Raw genomic sequence first — 24326 nt, 5'->3', positions numbered from 1 at the left:
GAATCTGGTATAAATAAATTAAAAGCTAGTTGGTTGCAATATTTCCTCCAATCCTTCCATAAGTTGTATATGGTTGGTGAAATTCCCTAGTTGGTAAACCTCAAAAGGGAAAAAATTTATTGCCTTCATATGAATATATAGACCAAATACAACAGAATACAAATTTATATACCACAAATCTAACATGGATTCAACGTGCTAATAAATAGCTAAAAAACCGTATAAGTCACAACAATATAGCATAACTTTCATTCAGAAACAACAAAAACAAAGAGAATGAAAGAGAAGCATATCATGGGACTCTCACTGGCCTTGCTCATTTTGCTAGCCGTAGGCTTTGCCTCTTCGTCCTCAGGCGGCACCAAAGAGAAGCACAATCAGTTGCTTGGAAGATGGGTTATACCTAGACACATCCCATCGAACGGCTTACCAATCCCACCATCTGGTCCTAGCAAGGGTTACCCTCCACCTGATCCATTTCCATCAAGTTTTGGTGAAATATCAAAAGACCCTCCAGTTCAACCATCTGGTGCAGCAGCTACAGAGCATGGAGTTGGAGTGAGTCAAACCCCTTTTCCCAAAATATCATCGGGAGAATTTCATTTTGTTATGAAGCCGAAGGGTACTATAATCCCGCCATCTGCTCCTTGGAAAAGACATAATGCAGGTCCACCTGAGACATAAGTATCAGACAATTAAACTTTTTTATGCTACAAGACAACTCCTACTATTTTGCAACATAATATATTATGTCAGACATTTGAGACATTATCAATAAAAATGAATGCATCAATTTTAGCATCTCTGATATATATGACTGCTCTGATATATGTGAATGCACTAACTGCACTAAAATGAATGCATCAGTTTTAGAATCTCTGATGTATATATGAATGCACTATGTGCCCATAAATAGTTATTTATTTATTTTTGTCAAGTCACTAAAGAAAAATATAATGGAAGATGCAAAATGTCTTGAAATGTGCATTTTATGTTTTTGGGTGGCCGGAAAACTCCAACGGAGAGATGTAAATATCCATCTTGGCTAGAAAATGTAAACAAAAAACCTAAATTTACATCTTTCTTTGACATCCTTTGGTGGTGCTGATCTTGCCAATCAAAGAGAGAAATGGAATTGGATCTTAAAGTTGCATCTCTGCTATTGGCGTAGAACTCCTATCTACACCTTGGAGAAATGTAATAAAATGGGAAGTAATATAATTTGTGCATCTCAAATTTGTATCATCACATTGAAGATGCTCCAATATATTAAAAGTGTACAAAATGAAGTGGGTAAAGAGATATGAGCGGCTAACAGTGTAGGTAAAGGCATACCCACCCCCTTAGCCACTGATAAAGGTTTCACTCATCACATTCTATATAACTAATATTAGGGCAAGATTTATTCATTCATGAGTTTGAATTTATAGTCTGGAGATAATATACTATGAATGAGTTGATAGGATTTCAGGTACTGAAGCAATGTCCTAAAAAAATTTCCTAGCCATTTGAAAGTCAAATGAACATTGACTATCCAAAAATGCTGTATTAAGGTTAGCATGGTCTTGTGCGACACATGTTGGACACGTGGGGGATCCATAGGTGCTTGTCTATTGAGCAAGTTTATTGAACACTAACTGCTCAAGAATCTTAAACGTATGGATGCTAACCACATGTCAAACTTTACAAAGCTTTAGGTTATAGTACGCAAATAGTTCTCAAATCTGAGACTCAAAGGTATCTTATGTTTATAAATATGAACTTTGATTTCACTTCAAAGCCTTCACTACTTCGTAGGGCCCAATAGTCTGATACATAGGTTGATAAGTATGAGTATGAAGATACCCATGTATGGCCTTATGCTAACTGTTCTACGAAAGGAGATACCCTCGAAGCCACTTGAAGATCCATCTAGGAAATCTTTAGCCAGAATAACTGGATGAAGCTATGTTTGTAAGATTTGCTTCAACATGAGAAGCATTACAGGGATCATATATTTCTATATGTGATTTGACATTATTCCATATCACATAAATCTTGATCACTAATACAGGGATGATAAAAGATACGTTGTGGTGAAAGTATAACAAATTTCAATCATTTTTAGGCTGACAAATTGATCTTTTAGGTAAGTACAAAGTAAGAGTAGCGAATAATTTTAGCCATTTTGACACTAACAAATTGATATTTTTAGGTAAGTAGAGAGGCACGCTATTGTTAGAGAAGTAGATAAGGTTTTTGCCATTTTCAACGCCAACAAAATTGATCATTTAGGCAAGTACAAAGATGCGTTTTGTCATAGAAGTGAATCAAATTTTAGCAATTTTAGATGTAGACAAATTGATCATTTTAGTTAAGTAGAGAGAAACATTGTTGTTTGAGAAGTAGATTAGGTTTTTGCCATTTTTTTTACGCCGACAAAATTGTATCATTTAGGTAAGTACAAAGATACGTTGTTGTTAGAGAAGTGTATCAAATTTTAACCATCTTCGAACCCGACAAATTGATCTTTTAGGTAAGTAGAGAGATGTGCTGTTGTTGGAGAAGTAGATCAAGTTTTTGCCATTTTTGACGTTGATAAATTAATTATTTAGACAAATACAAAGATGTGTTGTTGCAAAATAAACCAAATTTTAGTAATTTTCAACGCTAACAGTTTTATCTTTTAGGCAAGTTGAGATATTCAATGTTGTTTGAAATTTTTTATGGCCACAATGTTGACAAATTGATCTCTTAGGTAAGTCCATAGATCTCTTAGTTGAGTAGACTCAATTTTGGCCATTTTTTAGGACAACAATTCAATGTAAAAAACATAGCAAATTGTGGCTATTTCGGACGCTGACAAGTCAAGATCTGGGCAAATTTAGAGTTACTTGTAAATAAGTCATCATGAAAACGACAAACTTGATCCGAACAAACCAAATGTCTATATCGTCAATTCATACAAATGGTTACATTAATAACCGTAAGCCAGTTGTAAATATGCAAATCCAAACTACCAAAAAAATGCTCTCTCTTAACCCTAACCGCTCCCAATTTTCTCAATCAAAGGTAAGACACAAGGAGAGAAACACCACTAAATTGTTAAAAAAAATGCAAACAAATGGTCACGCCAAGAGGCTCCTAAATAGAACGAAGCAGGACAGTGACGTGGCCACATCCCAGGAACGACACTTGGAAAATGGGCAGAGTTATAGTCTGTTTCACCTCACACCATCCTTATTGTAGTCCATTCACAACACCCACACACCTTTTCCACTGACCAATCCCAACAATAGGGCAAGATTTATTCATTCATGAGTTTGACTTTATATTCTGGAGATAATATACTATGAATGAGTTGGTACTATGATCTATGGTATGGAAGTAATGTCCTAAACTAAGTTAGGACACAATGAGTAATATGCAATATATGTAAACGTGCGTTATTTTGTAAAAAGGGTACGTATAGATTATGTGAATATTAGGTGTCCTTTATTAGGAAGCATATCTTTTGTGTCCTTTCTTGTTTCCTTGTAGTACAAGGACTTTGTATGTATATATCTTTGATTATGTACTAAAATGAAAATTAAGCCATAAAAGTTCTATTTGGCATCCGAGCCTGGTTTGCCGTAACCCTAACTGTAAAAAATATTTTTTCCGCTGCTACTGCTATGATCTTTTTGCAGGAGACATACCTGCTCTAGTCGTGTATCGTGAAGAGGTTGCATAGGCTGTTCTTGCTTCCTACCGTGCTGCTACATGGTGTTCGTGGGTCAAGATGGCGAGTGTTGAAGAAAACCCGACACTGAAGTTGGAGGGTGGTGCGCAAGGTCCAACCAACAACTCAGTTTTAAGTTCAGTAGTTATTCAAAATAATGCTTCAGCCTTACCTAATACCGTGACACTTAATGGATCAAACTGCACTCTTTGGTCCAAGTTCTTGGAGATGCATATTGCTGGACGTGGTAAAAAAATGTTTGTGACTGGAAGCATCAAGGAACCTAGTGAAGGTAGTGCCAAATATGAAACATAGGAGACGGGGAATGCAATAGTGAATGGGTGGCTGATCAACTCTATGGATCCTACTATCACGGGTTTTTTCATCCACCCTTGCATTACTAAAGAAGTATGGGAAGAGGTTGCTCGCACGTGTTATGATGGGTTTGATATTTCATAGATTTATGAGTTGAAGGTGAAATTGTTCCGACTTTCTCATGAGGGACGTCCTATTGGTGTATACTATGTTGATCTCAAATCTGTTTGGCAAAAGTTGGATCAATGCCGGCCAATCAAGATGGAATGTATCATTGATTTAAACACTCCGAGAAGAAATCTAATTGGACCGTGTGTATGCCTTCCTGGTAGGTTTAGATGAAATATTTGATAAGGTACGTAGTGATATTTTACAAACTCAACCTTTATCATCTGTCGATGAGGTGTTAGATCCGTTGAGATCGAACGGACCGTGGGAAGCCACTTGGCTTCCCAACAGTAACTGAAAAAGCAATTTTTTTTCTGATTTTGTGTCGGCGACGCGCCCCCACGCGCGAGTGGGGTGCACGCGCCTGACAGAAAAAAATTAAAAAAAGCCTGACGCCAACCTGACGTCAGCACTGGCGTCACAGGGCCTCAGGCTCTCGGGCTGGCAATTCTCCACGGGCCCGAAACTCGGGCCTCCACCTCCACTCGGACTCTCCAACGCTGAAGCCAGTCCACAGAGCCTCGGGCCCCTTTTCTCTCCCCCGTCCCCCGAGCAACCAGCAACGCTGGGCTTGCTCTAACAAAATACTCTGAAATGAAAATGGGAGGATGAGATGCATGTGTTGGAGGAATCCTAAGGAGTCCATTGCACAGATGCATGCCACGTGTCTAAATCGCGTGCGTTCCGTGTCTGAAGATGAAAGGACGATTTTGAAATTGGAGGGACAGGGAGCCGTTGGCTCTGGGCTCAAGGAGAATGGATGCAGAAGCTTGGTCAAATACAGCTAGAGTTTCTGGTGTTTCCGCGTGTCGTGCGTGTGAGCAGCAAAATGGGTTGCTTTGTCTCTATTTCTGTGGGCCATTCTTCATGTTTTTCCTTGGTTTTCCATGGCCCAATGAGTGACTCTTGAAGACCTTGGATCCTTTCACGTCGTTATTCACACCAGGTGCACGTTGTTTTCCTTTCTTTAATTATTTATTTATTTTGTTACCTTTGTTTGGTTTTTCTTTTGTTTATTTGTTTTGTTCGGTTCAGGTTTCGTTTTTGTCTTTAATTTAATTTTATTTAATTTTGTTGTCTTTTCTATTTTATTTTATTTTCCACACCTTGAGGACAAAGTGTGAAATAAGTTTGGAGGTGGGAATGTAAAATTTTAGGATTTTAATTTTTGTGTCAAGTTAAAATTTTTATTCTTTCTAAGTTAATATTCATAGAATATTTTAAACGTTAGAACAAATGGACATGAGGAAGATTAATCTCATAATAGAGTCTTTTCTATTTGTCGTTGCTTAGACACTAATTCATGAATTGTACTTTGAAATTTGCACATCACACCAACATGGTTTGTGGAGAGTGAGATTGAAACACTTAATTTTTGTCTAAGTGTATTTTAATTTTTGTTCTATATAAAATAGAGTTAGTAAGTGTTATAAATTAATAATCGTTCCACTCGAGGCTTTGCTTAGTAACCGGGCCAGTCTTGCCTAATCAGCAGTGATTCTTTCGTCAAACGGTAGAGTTTTGGCATGGGGCAAGGTGGTTAATTGGTTTCGTAGCCTTTTCAGCTCGAGCTAGTAAGTCCTTAGGGGTGTTCTACACCTAGTGCCCTAAAGCCTTTATGGTTTGGGAGTCATTGACCTAAAGCTCATTACATGGGTTGGATAGAAAACTTAAGGGAACCGACATTGCACGACCACTGCTGTTACTGAAAAAAAAAAATATATATATATAAATAAAAAGAAGAAGCGAAAAGTCAAAAAGAAAAAGAAAAATAAAAATAGCTATATTTAAAGTTAGTACGTGTGAAATAAAGAAGGATGAGAGATAAGGGTTTTAGTCGAGTCTCCTTAACTCTGTTGGTTCACTTTACACCAAAAGAAGTTTGTGAATTCTTTTCTAATTGATTCTAAATGGCTTAGACTGTGTGGTGGGATTGGTTGGAACTTTTGAAAAGATGTTCTAATTTTTAACGCGTTTTATGGATTGCAACTTTGAAGGTGAAATTTTTTGTCAGTTAGTTTTAGTTAAGTTTCTAGTTTGTTAGTTTTTTTATTTTTGTTTTCTAGTTTTATTTTACCTGAGGACAAGCAAAAAGCTAAGTTTAGGGGTATTTTGATGAGTAAATTTCATATTAAAAATTTTTATTCTTAGTATGTTTTGGTAATTATTTTGGTAAAATTTTGATACTTTGATTTAACGTTGGTGCTTTTCCTAATTTTTGGCTTTGCCTCTTGCTCTTCAAATCCCACTAACCTTACTGCATTTGCTATCAACAAGCAGTCCAACGGGTAATCTTCTTGAATATTCATCAAGAAATGAAACCTGATTGGTATTTCATCAGAAGGTACTCCAACTCAACCGATAGTCCTGGGAAAGGTAGTGAGAATTCAAGAAAATGGTACTTTGGTATGTTGCCAAAGTACATTGCAGTTACACCATCTAGTCCTGCAAAGGAGGCGATCTTCCACCATCAAGAACAAAATTTAGATTTTGCCGTGGCACCCGAATAATGCATGATGCTGTTGTGCAAGTGCATTGTTTTATTTATTTCGGTCGATTCTGGTTAGCTTTTGTGCAATGTCATTTTTATTTGGTTTCTGCTGCAAATGAGATTGTGTTGTATATTCCTGTTTGAATGCAAAAGGAATAGTATTCCATCCGCTTCATAAAACTATGAACAGTAGATATATAATACGTGTGAAAGAACTATATAAATGTATGCAATATCCCTCTAATACACAATTGCGGTTTGGAATATGAATATCTTAGAAGTTTGGTCATGGACTCAACAACTTCTGCAGTGGAGCTGCACAGACGGAGCAGCGATGCCACCATCATCATGTTCTAGAGTTGTGGGCGAAGTTTGATGACTTCGCTAAGATTGATCATGCGTGTTTCGCAAGACACATAAACCTGACCAAATAAGAAATCAGTTAGGTTTCCTGTATTTTTGAAATCTTTAAAATCTAAGAATTGGCATGCGTTGCAAATAATCATACTCCTAAGAGGATGCAATAGATACTCCTATATATCCTTGAATTCTCCCAGTTTAATACGGATTCCATGTCGTAAAAGTACTCTATATCAACTAGTATAAATACACTCCTAGGGTTTATCTATGGTAATGCAATTATCACACACTTATTTTCCTGCCTAGTGCTTGAGTCTCATATATTTTATCACTAACTTGAGTGTCAAAGAGCTTTGGTCGACACCCCCGGTCCTTGGTTAAGATTGTTTACTATGTTGTAGGTTAAATGAGTTTGTGCATTTCCTCCACAGACAAAGATGGTGCGTGAAGCTAACGAGAAGCTAACGAAGTAGTAGACACGTTGGCGCGCTTCGAAGTCACTAGTGCACAACTAGTCTCTTGGTTTGAAGAATATTCCGATGTAATAATTGATTTGTTTATCAAGGATAGTATTGATTGAGCCTCTTAGTGCGGTGTTAATATAATAAGCCAAAAAAAAATATATATATATATATATATATATCCATTGATTCATTGATATCACTTGAATTTATTGGTAAGTGTCAATTATGGACATCTTATAAGGAAACATGTCATAGCACACATCATTTGAAGTAGTAATTGTTGTTTCTGGTATCGTTGCTACGAAATGCTCACAAATCACTCATCTTTTAAGAGCGCCAAGCAGGAGGAGGAGGTGCACAAAAATTGTTATTCTCATTACAAGATGTTCTGCGGCTAGGACCACTTGGTGGAATCAGTGTACCCTTTGGCAGAGTACCAAAATTGATTTTCCTTTCCAACAGAAGAGCAGGAGGAGGAGGTTCGCAAAAATTGTTATCCTCATTACAAGATGTTCTGTCGCTAGGACCACTTGGTGGAATTAGTGTGCCCTTTGGCAGAATACGAAAATCGATTTCTCTTGTTGGATAGTAACCTTCCGCTAACTTTCTAAAATTCAAGGGTTTGTAGGTAAATGTGGAACATGAGGCAAACCCCAGAAGGAGCAAAACCACAAAGGCTGCCAGTGAAAACTTTTGATATGCCATTGCCCTACTATTCATGCTTCTCTTCCTTTTCGGTTATGAATGAAAGACCAATCCCTGCTATATGATATTTATATAAGGACTAGATGATGTTTCCTTAGGAAATTATTTAGAATCCGATTTTTTTCATTGATGTTTCCTAGAGCTACAGATTATTTAGAATCCAATCCGTGCCACCTTTTCGTTTTTGTTCAAATCCAATGTAACTTACCTTCTGATCAACGATTCCTTTCCGCCTATAGTTTGTATGGATTTTGTATCCATATATAGTTGATTATAATTGTATAATTTGTAACATAAATCAGTCAGTAATGAAGGAAAATCATTCTTTATACAGCGAAACTACTTGAAACGTATAAATGTTGGTCGATTCTTGTTAGCTTTTCTGCAAAGTCATTTGTATCTGGTTTCTATTCATGTAGAGCAAATAAGATAGTGTTCTGTATTCCTATTTGAATACAAAAGGAGTATTCTAGCCATCTGATAAAGTTATAAAATAGTATATTATACTATGTGAAATAAATATATGTTCCAAGTTTGTAACATAGACTAAATATGACAGAGACCAAAATAAATAGAACACAATATTTACTAGGTTAGACGAGAGTACCTACGGCCGTCCTTGGAGCATAAATAGTTCATTTCATCATTTAAAACAATAGAAGTACAGCCACTTAGTACTACGGTCTAATGGTATTCCTCCACTTATAAGTGAGAGGTCATAGATTCGATTCTTACCAAAGACGAATTTGAACCACATTATTGCTAGTTCATTGCGAGGCTAAGCCCCCCCTAATGTAGATAATATCGTTTGTTCAAAAAAAAAAAACAATAGGAGTACAAAGTATAGTGTATATACTCTCCCTATTTTTCTTTCATCTCTAGGTTCAGGTGTAGCCCTCTTGCTCTCTCATAGAGAAACTCATTTGTAATTGGCGTGTATAAATCGTTATAACATGTCATCTATTATTACAGTCTAATTTTCACTTGTAAGTAAAAGATGTTAAGTTCGAATCCTGTAGATCTCGAGTTTAAAACTAATTTATTTCTCCACCCTATTGCAAATTTATTTTTGTATATACATATATGGACACACCATGTGGTAATATTGTGCTGAGAAATAAAGACCACTGTGTGCACATATGTAGAGTAATAATACTTACTCTGATTTGCAACTTTCACAGCCTTCATCTTTCAGTGTTTGGGCTTCCACATGTATATCATAACACTCTTCGTTAGATGTCTACCCATCTCATTGCAATTTTGTCATGAGAAGCCCAATTAATTGACAATATTGAAGTATTGCAATTATTTCCTATTCATGCTTCTCCTCTTTAGCTTATGAATGAAAGGCTAGTTGAAACATAAAATCGAGCACGTTGTGAACACAAATAAGAGATAAAAACCAATACTTGAAGATATCAAACAAAAGCTTACAAATCAAGCAACCCAAATCCCACCAATAACAGAGTTGCATAATCTTAAAAATTAAATAAAAACCATAAACTCAATTAAAAAGCTAATTAATTGCTGCCCACAAATCTTAAATCTCAAAGGGTCCATTGGGATCAAGCTGTTTGCAAAGTCCCAAATAAGTGAGATACAAGACTCGATCTTTAGCGCCGGTCCTGTGATTCTTCGTGTGCTTGCAGAAATACTTCAACTCAGAAAGCTTGCAGCACCCAAGCATTTGCCCCAGCAGCAAAAACAACCAATTGATCGAACGCTTCTTCGAAATCACTGGCTTCATACAGTTGTTCTGATCACAAAACTTGCAATTGGGCAAGGTGGGATTCATCCAATCAGCTGGTGCCCTGTCATGCATGTTGCATTTGTGTTTCGATATGTAGCCCGCAATCTCCTTGAATTTTTGGCGCAAATTGTAATGGATTTCGTAGCTTTGGTCGCATTTCTTGCACTGCATGAGGCCGTTGATTGTGTTCATGCCGTTGGAGAGGAGATAATCGAGGTTGTGGACTGTGGCACGTTTCGTTATGGCCCAAGGGAATGGAGCTGGAATGTCTTCTGACTTGCCTTGCTTGAGGGTTTGGACAGGGGATCTTCTGGCACGGGTAGGGCGGGATGGGCCGGAGGTTTCGTGGTGGGAGGCGGAAGGAGGGTTGTGTGGGAGATGTGAGAGATGATATTGGATAAGTGGCGGCGGTGGCGCTTGTGGGACGGCTTGTGCAAAGAGAGTCAAGGGTTGTGATGGTGTTGTTACCAAAAGAGGAGGCTGGTGGAAGTTTGTAGGTGGAGGAGGCTGGTGGGGGTTTGTAGGCGTTGGTGGATTGTGGCCTGTTGAGAGTGAAAGTTTTAGGAAATCGTCGTGTTCTTCATCAACTTTAGGGGGTTTTGTGGGGGTTTTCTCTGAGGATTTCACTGTTTCTTTTGTAGCTGTTTTTGTCGGGGTTTTTGCCATGGCGGTTTATTCTGCAATTTTTGGTGGAGACAAAGAAGAAGTGTGGCGAAGAAACGTGGAGAGAATGCAAGGCGGAGGAAAATTGAGGAAGACAAGAGAAGAAGGAAAACAAGGGTTTTGTTTTTTTAAACGTCTTTCTCAAGGAATGTAACAGACTCAGAGATAGTAGGAAGTAGTGCTGAATGGTTTAGGAATAAAAATATTTCAAATTTTGAGAAGAGATAATTGTGTAAGATATTGTTGTAGAAATCTAGATTCTAACAACTTTGGATTAGTGAAACTCGGATTTGGGAACGAAGATGAGATTAGTTACTCAAAAATCGAATTTTGCAAAATACTAAATTTATAGATAATTACTCCATTTCGAACAATTAAGGTTAATTGTGATGGAGCTTGGTACACTCAAACGAGGAAGGGTTGATTTGGGTGGGTTGCTAGAGATTTTGCAAGGATTTTTCAAGGAGTTGGAGGTATGGGGAATGTTTTGTGTGAGTCTAGCTTGGTGGCAGAAGCGGAAGCGGGGATGAGGGCTTTGTTGGCTTGTATGGAGAGAGGTTATGCAATCGTTCAGATTGAAACTGATTCGACGATGCTTGTGGATATGTTAAATGGTCTTTTATTACCGGATGCTAGCATTGAAGTTGTGTTATGGGACATTGGTCATCTACAGAAATTGAGTTCTATTGAATTTCTCTTTATTCCTCATGCTTTGTAATGGGGTTGCACATTTGGTGGCGAATTATGTCACGCGTATAGGGGGTTCACACTTGTGGGATTGCTTTGAACCAGAGTGGTTGTTTAATGCTTTGGCTCTTGATGTAAACATTTATATTTGTATTCTTCTCTTTGACAAAAAAAAAAAAAAAAAAACAAAAAAACAAAAAAAAAAATGGTACTGTAAGAATAAGTTTACAATATATAGGACCAAATGAGATTAAGTTTAGTAAGTTTACACTTAGGGCTGTAAATCGGCTCGAACTAGTTTAAATTTGCACTAAATTTGGCTCGTCAAATCTCGACTAGTGAGAAAACCAAGCAAAGCCTAATTTGGCTCAATTAAAAAAGAAGCATTGGTATGTTTGGCTCGTAAAGCTCCTCGAAACTTTTATAAGATAGGCTTGAACCCGGTTCAGTAATTCAAGCTTGACAAATAATAAAGTTTATAACATATATAAATATAAATATATATATATATATAAATATATATATATATAAATATATATATATATATATATATATATATTGTAAACATTAAAATTCGGTAACGAATGAAACGGGAACACGTGTACAAAGTAGATTTGTATTAATGAATTTGTAGGGCTATAGTCTCTGTTTACAACTTTCCTCATATTAGTCGAAATTTATAGGCCTTGTTGCCTATTTGTGAGCAATCTTCAATTCTTGCTTATTTTGTGAAGATGTTTTAACCTTCTTTCCGGTTTTGAGAGATTTTGGGCCCCTTGGCGATTTTAAGGGGGAGTTTCTCCTTTCTGCCGAATTTTGGGAATGTTTTAGACTTTCTTTGCTTGATTTGTGCCACATGTCGTTGATGACTTGTCCATTTGTGATGAGTCATATGCCACGTGGAGTTTTGTGATGCATCATTTGTATGCAATGAATTTTACATGTCTACATAGGGTTTTGAGTACAGCAGGGAGTCATGTGAACTCCCTTCGTACTACGCCTTTATGGTGCTTGTGATCATCTCTTGCAGTTGTTGGATAGAGAGATCCCATGAGGGTGGTAGCTCAATCCACCTCCAGCTTCTATTCGGCTTTCTCCACCAGAGGCTCCTCCTTTTCGTCAGTTTCCTCCTTTGGTGGATCAACCTTCGGGTTAGCTTTCTCATTGTGCTACGCCTCTAGATGGTTGACAAGTGTAACAATTTGCAAGTCTTTTTCCTCCACAATCTTTGTCAACCTTGCGATTGCTTCGCTCATTTATGCCAACTGCTCTTCGATTAAAGTCACACCAGTAGTCATGACTTGCATGCCTACAGGATACAAGCTGCTGCTTAAGTCGGCATCGAAAGTCAACAACTCGGAGTACCTCCTCGGGCTTTCTTCCCTTGGTGCCCTTAGCGAGGCCAAGGTGATCACGAGCTTGTGCCTCAGGTGCTCTTGCTTATTCGGCAAAGTTGATGTAAGGTTGGAAGGCACGACAGAGAGAGCTTTTGCCTTGCTTCGAGTTGTGACGCCAAAAGTGCCACCACTTACGGCAATGATGTTTTTGTTCTTCGCATTGGTTGCGGGAACAGCTTGATCCTTTCTTGATGACATGTGTGTTTCTTGTGGATTTGAAGACAGAGATGAGAGGCAGAGAAGTCCCACTAGGCGTGCCAAATTTGCAAACATGAAAATTTTGTAACGAATGAAACGAGAACATATGCACAAAGTAGATTTGTATTGATGAATTTGTAGCGTTACAATCTCTGTTTACAATTTTCCTCTGATTCAGTCTTCCAATTTGATGTAGATGCGTAGGTTGTTAATCCAAGGGTTGCAATGACTTGATCTCGGATGAACGATTGCTTCAAGTTTTTAAGCTTGAAACAACGCTTGGATGATCTTTACCTCAGGTTTAGGTCTACAACAAAGGTGATGTTGATGTAGGATTTCGTTAATTCAAGGGTCTTGGTGACTTAATCTTGAAACAAACGTCGTTACAAGTTTTGAGCTTGCAACAAAGTGTTGAAGGAATCGGCACGAGTGCTTATTGATTCTTCAAGGGAATGCTTCGGCTTTGAAAAGAAAGCTTCGACTTTGGTCGTACATTCTTCGAAGAGAGCTTTGACAGCATATTAGTCTTCAAAGATTTGGCAGAGTTTCTCCTTTTGTGTGAATTTCGGCCTTTTAATGTAGAAATTGTCGACCTTTATGCTTGTCTGAGGACCTTGTATTTCTAGACTTCTCAAAGCTTGCCTTTGGATGGATTTGGCTTTTATTTGCGTCTTGATTCGTCCATGGGAGAATTTAGGCATGTTTTGTGTCTTAATTTTAGCCACTTTTCCTTACTTGGCCGAAATCTATAGGGCTTTCTTACCTATTTTGCAAGCAATCTTCAATTCTTGCTTGTTTTGTGAAGATGTTTTAGCTTTCCTTCCGGTTTTGGGAGCAATTTGGGCCCCTTGCCGATTTTAAGGAGATTTATTCTCCTGTGCCGCATTTTAGGAATGTTTTTGAGCTTCCTTTGCTTGATTTGTACCACATGTCATTGATGACTTGTCCATTTGTGAGGAGTCATATGCCACATAAATCTTTGTGATGCATCATTTGCATGCAATGAAATTTACATGTCTACATATATATATATATAGACACACACACACATACTCAACTCAAATTGAACTTGAATATATTGGAAGAAGAATAATGGTATTTTTGTTTGTTTAGGCCTAAATCCAACTAAATCAAATAAGAAAAACTAAAAACGATAGTTTTTTTTTTTTTTTTGTGATAGTTTTATCTAGTTATATATAGACACACACACACATACTCAACTCAAATTGAACTTGAATATATTGGAAGAAGAATAATGGTATTTTTGTTTGTTTAGGCCTAAATCCAACTAAATCAAAATAGAAAAACTAAAAACGATAGTTTTTTTTTTTTTTTTTTTTTTTTTGATAGTTTTATCTAGTTTCGTCTATGTGATGGAGTGGAAATAGGACTTCAAGTTGCCACTCGAAGAACTCTAGCTAAACCTGGCAACAAAATAAGCAAAACTAAAGTCTAATTATCAAAATTTTCATCGTTGCCAGTGCTGTTATGTACCCAAAACAATTTAGAATTTAAGATATTGCTATAAATAATAAATTTTAATGATCTTATTTGTATAGTAGTGTATACTAAACAATATATCATTATTACACACTCTATCGTGATATACTTTTTTTTTTTTTTCACTATATGATGATTAGTAATTACTAGGGAGCTTTAGACATACAGACAAAAAATTTCACTATATTTCAAAGAACTCCACTAATTTTAAAACGTGTCAAGGAGAGACAAAGATATGAAAAACAACTAAAGCTTAGTCCAAAAACATGGAAACAATGTTTAAAATACCAGCTATACCCCTAAGGCTTTAAGGTTGTTAATAGAACCCAACCCTCACAACTCCAACAAAATTAATGTGTCATAAGCTCAACCTAACCCTTATTCGACCATTTTTGCATAACCAGTTCAACCAATCCTCGACCATTTTTGCATAATCAGTTCAATCAGTCTTCAACCTTTTTGCAGAATCAGTTCAATCAGTCATCGACCATTTTTACAAAATCAGTTCAACCCGTCCTCAACCATTTTTGCATAATTAATTCAACCCTTCTTCGAGCATTTTTTAATAAGCAGTTTAACCCGTCATCAACTATTTTTGCATAATCAGTTCAACCTATCCTCAAACAATTTTGCAAAATCAATTCAATCAGTTCTCGATCATTTTTACAGAATCAGTTCAATCAGGCATCAACTATTTTTGCAGAATCAATTCAAATATATGCAAAAGCAATTTTAGTATGCTTTTTAGTACGACCAATTTGTAAATGCATATACTTACATTTAGTTGCCTATTAGACCATCTCCAATGGTGACCTAAAACCTAAAAATATTTAGCCCAAAAACAGTTTTTCTACTACAACCCTTCTGGCCTAAAATTTTAGCCCCAGATTATCAAAGAATGAATTAAGGCTATTTTTTTTTTAAATTAACTTTAAAAAAAAAATTATGTAGACTAACCTAAATTAATTTTATGAACATTTTAACCTATAAATATTTAAATTCCGATAAATTTTGAAAAATCATTAAATCAATACATGAAAAACATGATAAACCACATAAACTTCAAAAAAAAAAAAAAAAAAAAAAAAGACAATTAATAAACCACATAAACTTAATACAATCGAAAACTCATATAGACTACATATTTTTTATTTGCATCTTCGTTATACGTGTGTGGGTGTAAAGGGTAAGTATTGAATTAAGTAAGATTATTAAGTTTGAATTAGTCTAGATAAGCCACTGCCTTTGAGATATGGTTTGTAGATTTTTCTCTAATTTTGTGGGACATTTGCTACTACAGACACCATCGCCAGCTTATTATGGGTGCTCGGGCGTGAAATAGGGTTTAGGAGGGATATATAGTGCGTGGGCGTGATTGGAAACCCTTCCTGAATACTAGTTAGGAGCTCCTTTAGGGAAGATGCTCTAAATGCCATATGATACTCCTTCAAATACTCTGATACCAAGATAGAAAGTCAAAGGGTATGATTTTGCTCGATGAATTTACAAAGGAAGAGTTTTAACCACAATAGAACTCTTTTAAACAACCTGATAATTACTAGATAATTACATAAAATAGATTCACAAATTAAAACTTGATTCTTCACAGGATGAGGATCGACTTTGGAACGAGTCTCACAGTGCTGTGCTTCCAGCTGCAACAGCTTTGAAGCTGAAGGTTTTCAATTTAAATTTGGCGGGAGATTATGTTGTTAGCCTTATAAGGTTATACAATTAAAACACAAACGAAGGAGAGACAAACCTGATTCCAGTTGTAATCATGGTACTCAAGCAAGGAAGGAGAAGGGGCACGACAACACCAATGTCTTCTATAAACCGAATACAACTACTCTATGGGAAGTATTATGTTGTATGTTCTACGGCTTATAGGGACCGGTGTTTTAAATAGGCTAAAAGTTAGGGTTTCCATCCATAAAGGAAACCTAAACTTTACTTTCTTAACCTCCAAGTCAAGTATCATAATCATATTTAATTAAGGATTCCATCAATCCTCTTTCCAATATAACACCTTATATAGGATTGTTATCTTCAAGAGATCAAATCATAATCAACATTATTCTCTAATATTACATTCCTATTACATATAGTAGACCACTTAAAAGTTCATTTATATTGGATAAATCCAACATTCTCCCACTTGGTCTACAAAATATAACATTCACGTTTATACTTGAGATTGGAGACTAATGTCACTTTAGTGGCCATGTAAGAGTGATTACATCTCCTCCTTAATGCAATTTATGTCAAATACATTTCTTAACATGGAACTAACAAGGTTGTAGGGTTGACACAACCCAGAACCTTCATAATCACACATGCTAAGATCCTCATTCACATGAAACACAAATTACGATCAAAAGATGAAACTTTAATTAAACTTTAAATTAACCAAAAATGTCTTACTTTATATCATCTTAGGTCCACCTTAGTATAACTCACAAGTTACACTTTATGCTCCTTCGAAGCCTTAAATCTGCCAATACAAATATCATTCATCTAATGAAACCACCATAACCTACAGGTGTGAATACATCTCCAAAACAATCATGCATCATTTTCATTAGATTTGTAACCGACGGACACAACTGAAAATACCAAATAGGCACATGTCCAAGTGAAATATCCCAAAACTTCATAAAACAAATTAATTCAACACCTGTGAGCAAGATGAATTAATATGTTTTTGACATTGATCTATGCACCATACCAGTTACTTTCATAGTGATTTCCAACACCTATGAGCAAGATTGAAATCCTCACAACTGAGGCAGTGCACAAACCATGCCATGCCATTTAATATGCAATTTGATAACAACTTGATATCCGATATATATTTCATCAGATAATTGACTAGCACACGAAAAATGTGAATTAATGAATCCAACTGGAGATTAAATTGAATACATGGATTCTATACATACCTTATAGGCCATCTGCAAATGTAAGGCATTATTAATACGAAACTCAAGCTCCCACTGATCTGCAACATCGTTACTTAATTTGCAAATCAATACTTAAATCATACTTTTGAAAATATGCCTTTGGGGATAGCCTTACTTAGTCAAGTCAATGATTGTGTATTACCTCAATGAAAGGTACAACTAAGCATGAAAGCATTCACTGCTATTACACAAAAATATGCATCCAACAACCATCTTATGTGTATTAATAAGTCCACATTTATGCTAAGTCCTTATGAGCCCCAAAACAAATGATGAATGAAGAAATCTAAATGATTGCAAGTAACAAAAATATGTACACATGTTCCAAGTAGCTATTCATGCAACTTAAACATACTATTGTTGTTCGAGTAACACAAATTCATGGAAGATAGAATAACGCTTTAATAGATTCATGCAAGTCCACTTAATGCTCAAAATTCTAGAACAACTCCCACTAAGTTTTCAGAGTTTATACTTGCAAATAAGTTAATGAGTGTGAAGCCCAATTTTCGTTCACTAATTCTCCCACTTGGGCAAACACTCGTTAATATATTCTTTCAAAGATGTACCCAAAGAAAATTGCTTTATATTTTAGACATAATAAATAGACATCACAACCAACATAAAATTGTCAAATTACACTTACTTTAGAATTTATCACAATTAATTTCAAGCTTGATTGCTACCAAATTTATAATGATCAAAATAGACACACTAATCTTCATAAAACAAAAATATAGAGCTGTTTTGGGTCAAAATAATAGTCTAAAGTCACGTCTCAAAAAGACCAACACAATCTGCCAGTAAAACTGTCTATACGAGTATGGGTTACTAGTAAATTCACCATAATTAAAATAAATGGAAGAAAATTACGAAAATTTGCAGACACATAGTAGACATCTATATGTTGAACATGTCCACAATTCAGGTCATTTGGTGGCCATTAGATGTGTCATTCACCCGATTTAAATCAAAACACGCAATCTACCAGAAACAATTATATGCATCTACCATGAATTTATGCATCCATAACAAATTCAATTTCATATCATTTCAATTTCGAAGTCCAAAGGAAACTCAAGTAGTCAAATTTCATCCTCTAAACCAACATCATAGTTCAAATTGAAAATATTTACAAGCATAAGACTTAAACAATGCGTACCTTAGCAATCCTTGATTAACCTTCATGGGTCCAATACTTTGCATCAACAAGTATCATGAAGAGACACAAAATACGTAATGATGCAACTGATTTCCATGCCTTAAAACTACAACCCATTATGGGCTCATAGTGGAAATATTTTAACTGATGGCATGGAACTTTATCCCCAATAAACTTCATGAAACTAAATTAATTTACACCTGTAGGCAAGAAAATTAACTAGTTTCTAGTACTAGATTCTATGTCACAAAAGTACCTTCATGAAAAACTTCAACACCTGTAGGCAAGATGAAGATTTTCACAACTTTTGTGAAATAAAACCCATACTATGCCATCTTAATTAAACTAAAAGAAGTAATCCACACTTGTAGGCAAGAAGATTATCCCTTTTATTCTAATCAAGATGCAAAGTTGACCGAAGTAGCTCAAAAACACAGTCCCATCATCAACTAAGTCGTTGCAGCTTGCTTTAGTTGAAAGGACATTTATCAACTCCGCCCTGAAACAATACAAAAGTCACACGGATTAATTAACCATAAGTGACAAAATTATGATAACCTGATTCGAGCTTCGAGTCTTGCTAACAAATGGCACTAATTCCTTCACGACTCCCTTTGACATTAAATTAATCTCAAGAAACCTGACAACATACTTGAAAAAGATTAATCACATATAGAACAAGTTTTATTCCACCACAAGAATGGCAATACTTATCATCATGAAGTCAATTACTTAATAGAAATACTTTATGTAATGGGAAAGAACAATACATTCCTTTAATTTAAAAGCTAAATCGCTCAAATATATATCAAACGGGTTCCTTTCCTTTTATATATTTCTTTCCGTAGTACAAAACTACTAAACATAGTATTAAAATCATGCATTAGCATTGTAAATACCAAATTAAATAAAAGGAACAAACAAAATTATTTTCTTCCATAGAAAACATCTCCAATATATGCCCTACATTAGCTTTGAAAAGTTTCTTTTCTTCTCCCCTTATGGCACATAAAAATTTACTAATGAAAATACTGTTTAAATTCTTTAGGCATAGGAATAACCACAAACAATAATACATGTTTGAAATTCATGCTTATCAATTAAGTTGCATACTTTGAATGGATTACATACCCCATACCTTCATATGTTCACCACTTCTTTGTAAACATATATATAATCACATGACCACCATAATTCTCATATAAGAATAAATGAGAATTGTCACATAATTACTACAAACCTAATTCATTTAGTATTCTTGTCCGTGTCACTGGATGCTTTTTGTCATTCTCAGTCAATCCACAAGTTATATATCAATTTCATAGTTAACTAGTCATGTACAATTAAATGACTATACTGAGATAGGAAAGCAAAATTGTAGACAAAACTAATTTGATTAGTCATGCAAATTCCTTATGGAGTTATCATTATAAACCTTACTTGAATTAATCCCCAATCATACTTAAGTACTAGTATACTGCATTACTAATCTACACATGTGTGTCTTTACATAAGATCATCCCAAGCTTAAAGCAATATAGGACAACCCAATCCCTTTAATAAAACATGCCATATGTCAATTTTGCTCCATGTTTGCATACTTAAAATTGAATCCATATTAGATATTTCCGACAGCAACCAATGACATGGCTATTTAATTCAGTCTGTATATATTTCCTACACATAATCATGTAATGCAAAAGGAAAACAGAACCTGCAATAATCTGTGAGGCATTTGAAGGGTGGTTAGCATCCCCTTGTCGCCTGTCCACCCAGGACGCACCTCACACAGGTGTTCTCGCGTGTGGTAGTAAAAAAACCCCCCTAAACCTGCGGCTGGAGCTTTTGATTCCAGCAAGCTCGCTCTCATGTGGCACTAACAAAATTAGCCGCGAACAAACAAGATAGATTTGACATTTAAATACTTCTTGGCATGTCTGCATTTGCCATTTAAGGTCAGAACAAATATAGCACGCTTACAAAAATTGAGATCATCAGTGGCACATGGTAAATCATTCCAACCAAAACATTAGCCTGAAAATTGAAATAGAACGGAACTGCTATTCTTCTCAGTGCCTTGTTCGTGGTTTTATACTTGTGACTTCATGTGTCCCTAACGCAAGTTATTTTCAATGGCTTAATATGGCTGGTCAAAAGGAATCACTTTGAACTATATTTGAAATAGAAAAACCTCCCATGATTTCCACTGTAAAATAGTTATGATACCATGATTTATATACAAGGATTGATGCCACGATTTGCTGCTATATCCTTGATTAATTTTGTTTTTGGATTCGTGCCATAAAATTATTAAAATTCTTTACTAAAACCGAATGGTTATATAACCTTTTTACAATCATCAATTGTACTGATTGATACAACATGGTGGTGTTGCCAAGTATATGCAATTATATGCGGAAACGTACTGATCCTGTTTCAAAGGAGGTCCGGCATGGTGGTGTTGCCAAGCATATGCAATCGCAACTTGGATTAAACACATGTAGTATGAGAATATTATCACTACAACAAAAATGGCCACTCTGCACAATAAATTATATGCACCCTTTGAGGCCAAAGAGCACCAACATATGTGTCCATAGACCAATAGCAACACTGCAGCAACTTTATTTGTATTTGTGCCCTCTATGGGCGTCACCTTTGCTAAAAAGACACAATAGACTGTTTGGTGCTCAAAGAGGTAGGCACATATGGAGCCCTATTTGTACCTTGTTCCTGACAACTTGTCAGATAACATTTTCCAGACAAGTTGGCACTTCATATTGTAATTGTGCCAAATGAATTAAATATAAAAAAAAATCAAAATTTGAAACTAAAATTGAGGAAATGAAATTTTTTAATTTTCTTAAAATGAAAAGACCTACAACACATTCCCAATCTCACATACATAATGTAATGTTCCATGTTTTATCTCTAATACAACAAAACTTGAAAGCACATATTTTTGGACAGATGCCTTTTCCCCAGCAACCCTTGCACCTCATCAGAAGCCATAACAAATATAGTCGAATTCAAAACAAAATCAGTCCAAAATTACGCCTAAGATGGGGTTAAGTTAAAATCAATACGTAAAAGTTTCAGATCTGCCATATCAAAGATTCACCTCTTTTTCCAACTTGGTGGATAGTGCAATCATCTTCCTGAAATCCAAATGAAAGTGAAAATGAAATAAAAAAAAAATGAAAGAACCTATTTCCAGTCATGTTCAAGGACCAAAACTCAATCGACATTAAGAACTCAATAGCAATGATGCATTGCTACTTTGTTATACCAAATTACAGCGAACAAAATATGCAACTAAACTGAGCAGCTAAACCATCATTACTAACAAACAAGATGTACAAAACAATAAAAGTTTGGACAATCATTGTTATGACATTAATTTCTGAGAAAGATAGAAACTGCTAAGAACCTTATAGGTTCTGCAACGCACAAGCTAATAAATAAGTATTTTGAAATCTAATTTTCAGCTTTAGTGAAGTCTTTCATGTTTCCATACGGAAAGATAAGATCCATGGAGCTGTTTAGTTTCTTAAGACTGCAGGTTTCCTCACTGTTCAGTCTCTCCTAAGAGCAACCTAAACACTTAACTACAGCTAAAAACTTGCAACAAAGCCCTCAAGTGGGTACTTGTAGGCTGTACCAATGTAATATATAGCCCATCCCTCTAAAATCCTTCCCCACTATTAGTTGTGTATAAGCAGTTAAGAAGCTACAACATAACAATAGCATATGTTCATTTCTAACAATAAAATCATCCAGTAAGAAACATACTCCTTATTAGACATCGTAGTGTTTTAAGGAGTGAAAACTCAAATCCGATCTTCACACTTCTGCATGCACTTTTATTATCAACATAACATGATCATCAAGAAGTTAAATGAAGGTAACAAATTAAATTTATGTTCATTTGCTAATAATGAAACAAGTAACCAACATACTTCATAAGTGATGTTTATTTGCCCCAGTTGTCAAAACCACAGCTTTCCTGCAAGGCATCAAAGAAGAAACCTCTTTTCCTTGAAAGCGAAAACAGTTAGGATTAAAAAGAAAAAATTGACGGGCATGGTAACAGTATAAGAAATCAATCCAATGCAATGAGACAAATCCGACAAAATTCACACCGAATGCCACATGAATTTTAGTTATTGAAATTTTGAGAAAGACTGAAAATTCGTCATAATGAAAATCTGCTTATCAATGAGAGTGCACAACATTGTAACATTAGATTCAGAAAATAGTTTTGATTGGTTTTGATAGGAAGCATTGTAAGTTAATCCCTAACATTTAATTCATGCTTCCAAACTTAACAAATTCTACAACTGCAAGAGAAACTCTACTTAAATATCTCAAATGCCGAAACCAAAAACTGCCCTTATCTGCTGGAAGATAAGATCCTACCATCTTCTCTGTATTCTCCACCACAGTCACATTCCCGTATCTGCATTACCAAACACATAAAAACAAGGCAATCAAATCTCCATCCAAGAAAACAATTCAACATTGTTATGACATTATCTTTCTGTTTGCTCCACAAACGAACTAATAATATATGCAGCATTTGGACCTCTCATTGCCAAAGTCATGAGTAGTATAAAAAATTAAAACCATCGATCTAATTCATTAAATTTGATCAACAAAAAAACACACAAAAAACAAGCCAAGCTATTAGAAATCGAAAGAGGGCTACATTTAGGGTTAGGGTTTCTCGGGTTCTTACCTAAATCCAAGAATTTGAACCACTTTCTTACAGTTCAGCTTGAATTCAATCTCCCAAACAAAACCACTAACCAAATCTTCAACATGCCAAGTTAAAACCGAATTAGTCCTGAATCTCAAGAATTTTTCAAATCTAAAAGTTAAAATTGAAGAAACCCACTTACATTGATAGGAAGCTCACCATGAGAGGATCACTTTTCTCTATTGGGTCGAGATCTAGTTTTGGCCGAAACTTGGCTGGCGATTCCGATTTGGTCGTGTCGTTTTAGAGGGAACAGAGAAGGAAGAGACGCAACTAAAAATAAGGAAATATGTAGGATATGAGTAGGTTAAGGAGGGGGAGAGAGAGAGAGAGAGAGAGAGAGAGAGAGAGAGAGAGAGAGAGTTGGATGGATGTAGGTGGGTTGAGGGGAGAGAGAGTGGGGATAAATATGGAGGGTGTCAATGGGTTAAGGGGGGAGTGAGAAAGTTGGATAGAAGTAGGTGGGCTAAGCAGAAAAGAGAGTGTTGGATGGACGTGGGCCACAAGTTTTTTGAAAATAATAATAAAGAACAAAGAATTGTGTCTTTAGAAGTAAACTATGGACACAAATAATATATTAGAGTCCATTTTTTTCAATAAAGCTATCAGATAATGTATTTGTGCCTATTTTTTCTTACAATGGGCACAATCCATGGTGCCCTTTATGGAATGAGAATTGTAATGGGAACTGTTTCAGTCTTTTGGTGGTCAAACAGACATAAAATTCTTATTTGTATCCTTTGTTTTGTACCCAAAGCTCATTTTTGTTGTAGTGTATGTAATCCAACATTAAACCTAATAGGTTTTAATTATATAATTAGTGACTCTAATACCAACTATTAGCCTTATAAGGTTATACAATTAAAACACAAACGAAGGAGTGACAAACCTGATTCCAGTTGTAATCATGGTACTTTAGCAAGGAAGGAGAAGGGGCACGGCAACACCAATGTCTTCTATAAACTCTTAGCCGAATACAACTACTCTATGGGAAGTATTATGTTGCATGTTCTAGGGCTTATAGGGACTAGTGTTTTATATGGG

At 35.7% G+C, this 24326-nt stretch overlaps 1 protein-coding gene and 1 long non-coding RNA gene across 2 annotated transcripts; both read right to left on the bottom strand.

The window, feature by feature from the left end:
* Nucleotides 1-9659: 9659 nt before the first annotated feature.
* On the bottom strand, nt 9660-10619 carry LOC137722020 (uncharacterized). The gene has a single exon (XM_068461026.1). It carries the CDS (start codon nt 10617-10619, stop codon nt 9744-9746), a length of 876 nt encoding a protein of 291 aa, XP_068317127.1. The 3' UTR covers nt 9660-9743.
* Nucleotides 10620-21406: 10787 nt separating this feature from the next.
* On the bottom strand, nt 21407-23509 carry LOC137721791 (uncharacterized). Its single transcript, XR_011066719.1, has 4 exons — nt 23442-23509; nt 23262-23337; nt 22483-22982; nt 21407-21681 (listed from the first exon to the last, which is right to left on the bottom strand). It is a non-coding gene; the product is annotated as an uncharacterized lncRNA (long non-coding RNA).
* Nucleotides 23510-24326: the final 817 nt, after the last annotated feature.

Source organism: Pyrus communis, chromosome 17, assembly GCF_963583255.1.
Source record: "Pyrus communis chromosome 17, drPyrComm1.1, whole genome shotgun sequence".
In the NCBI taxonomy this organism is placed as follows: domain Eukaryota; kingdom Viridiplantae; phylum Streptophyta; class Magnoliopsida; order Rosales; family Rosaceae; genus Pyrus; species Pyrus communis.
Note: the sequence above shows the minus strand (reverse complement) of the source record. Positions and strands in the feature narration are given on the sequence as shown.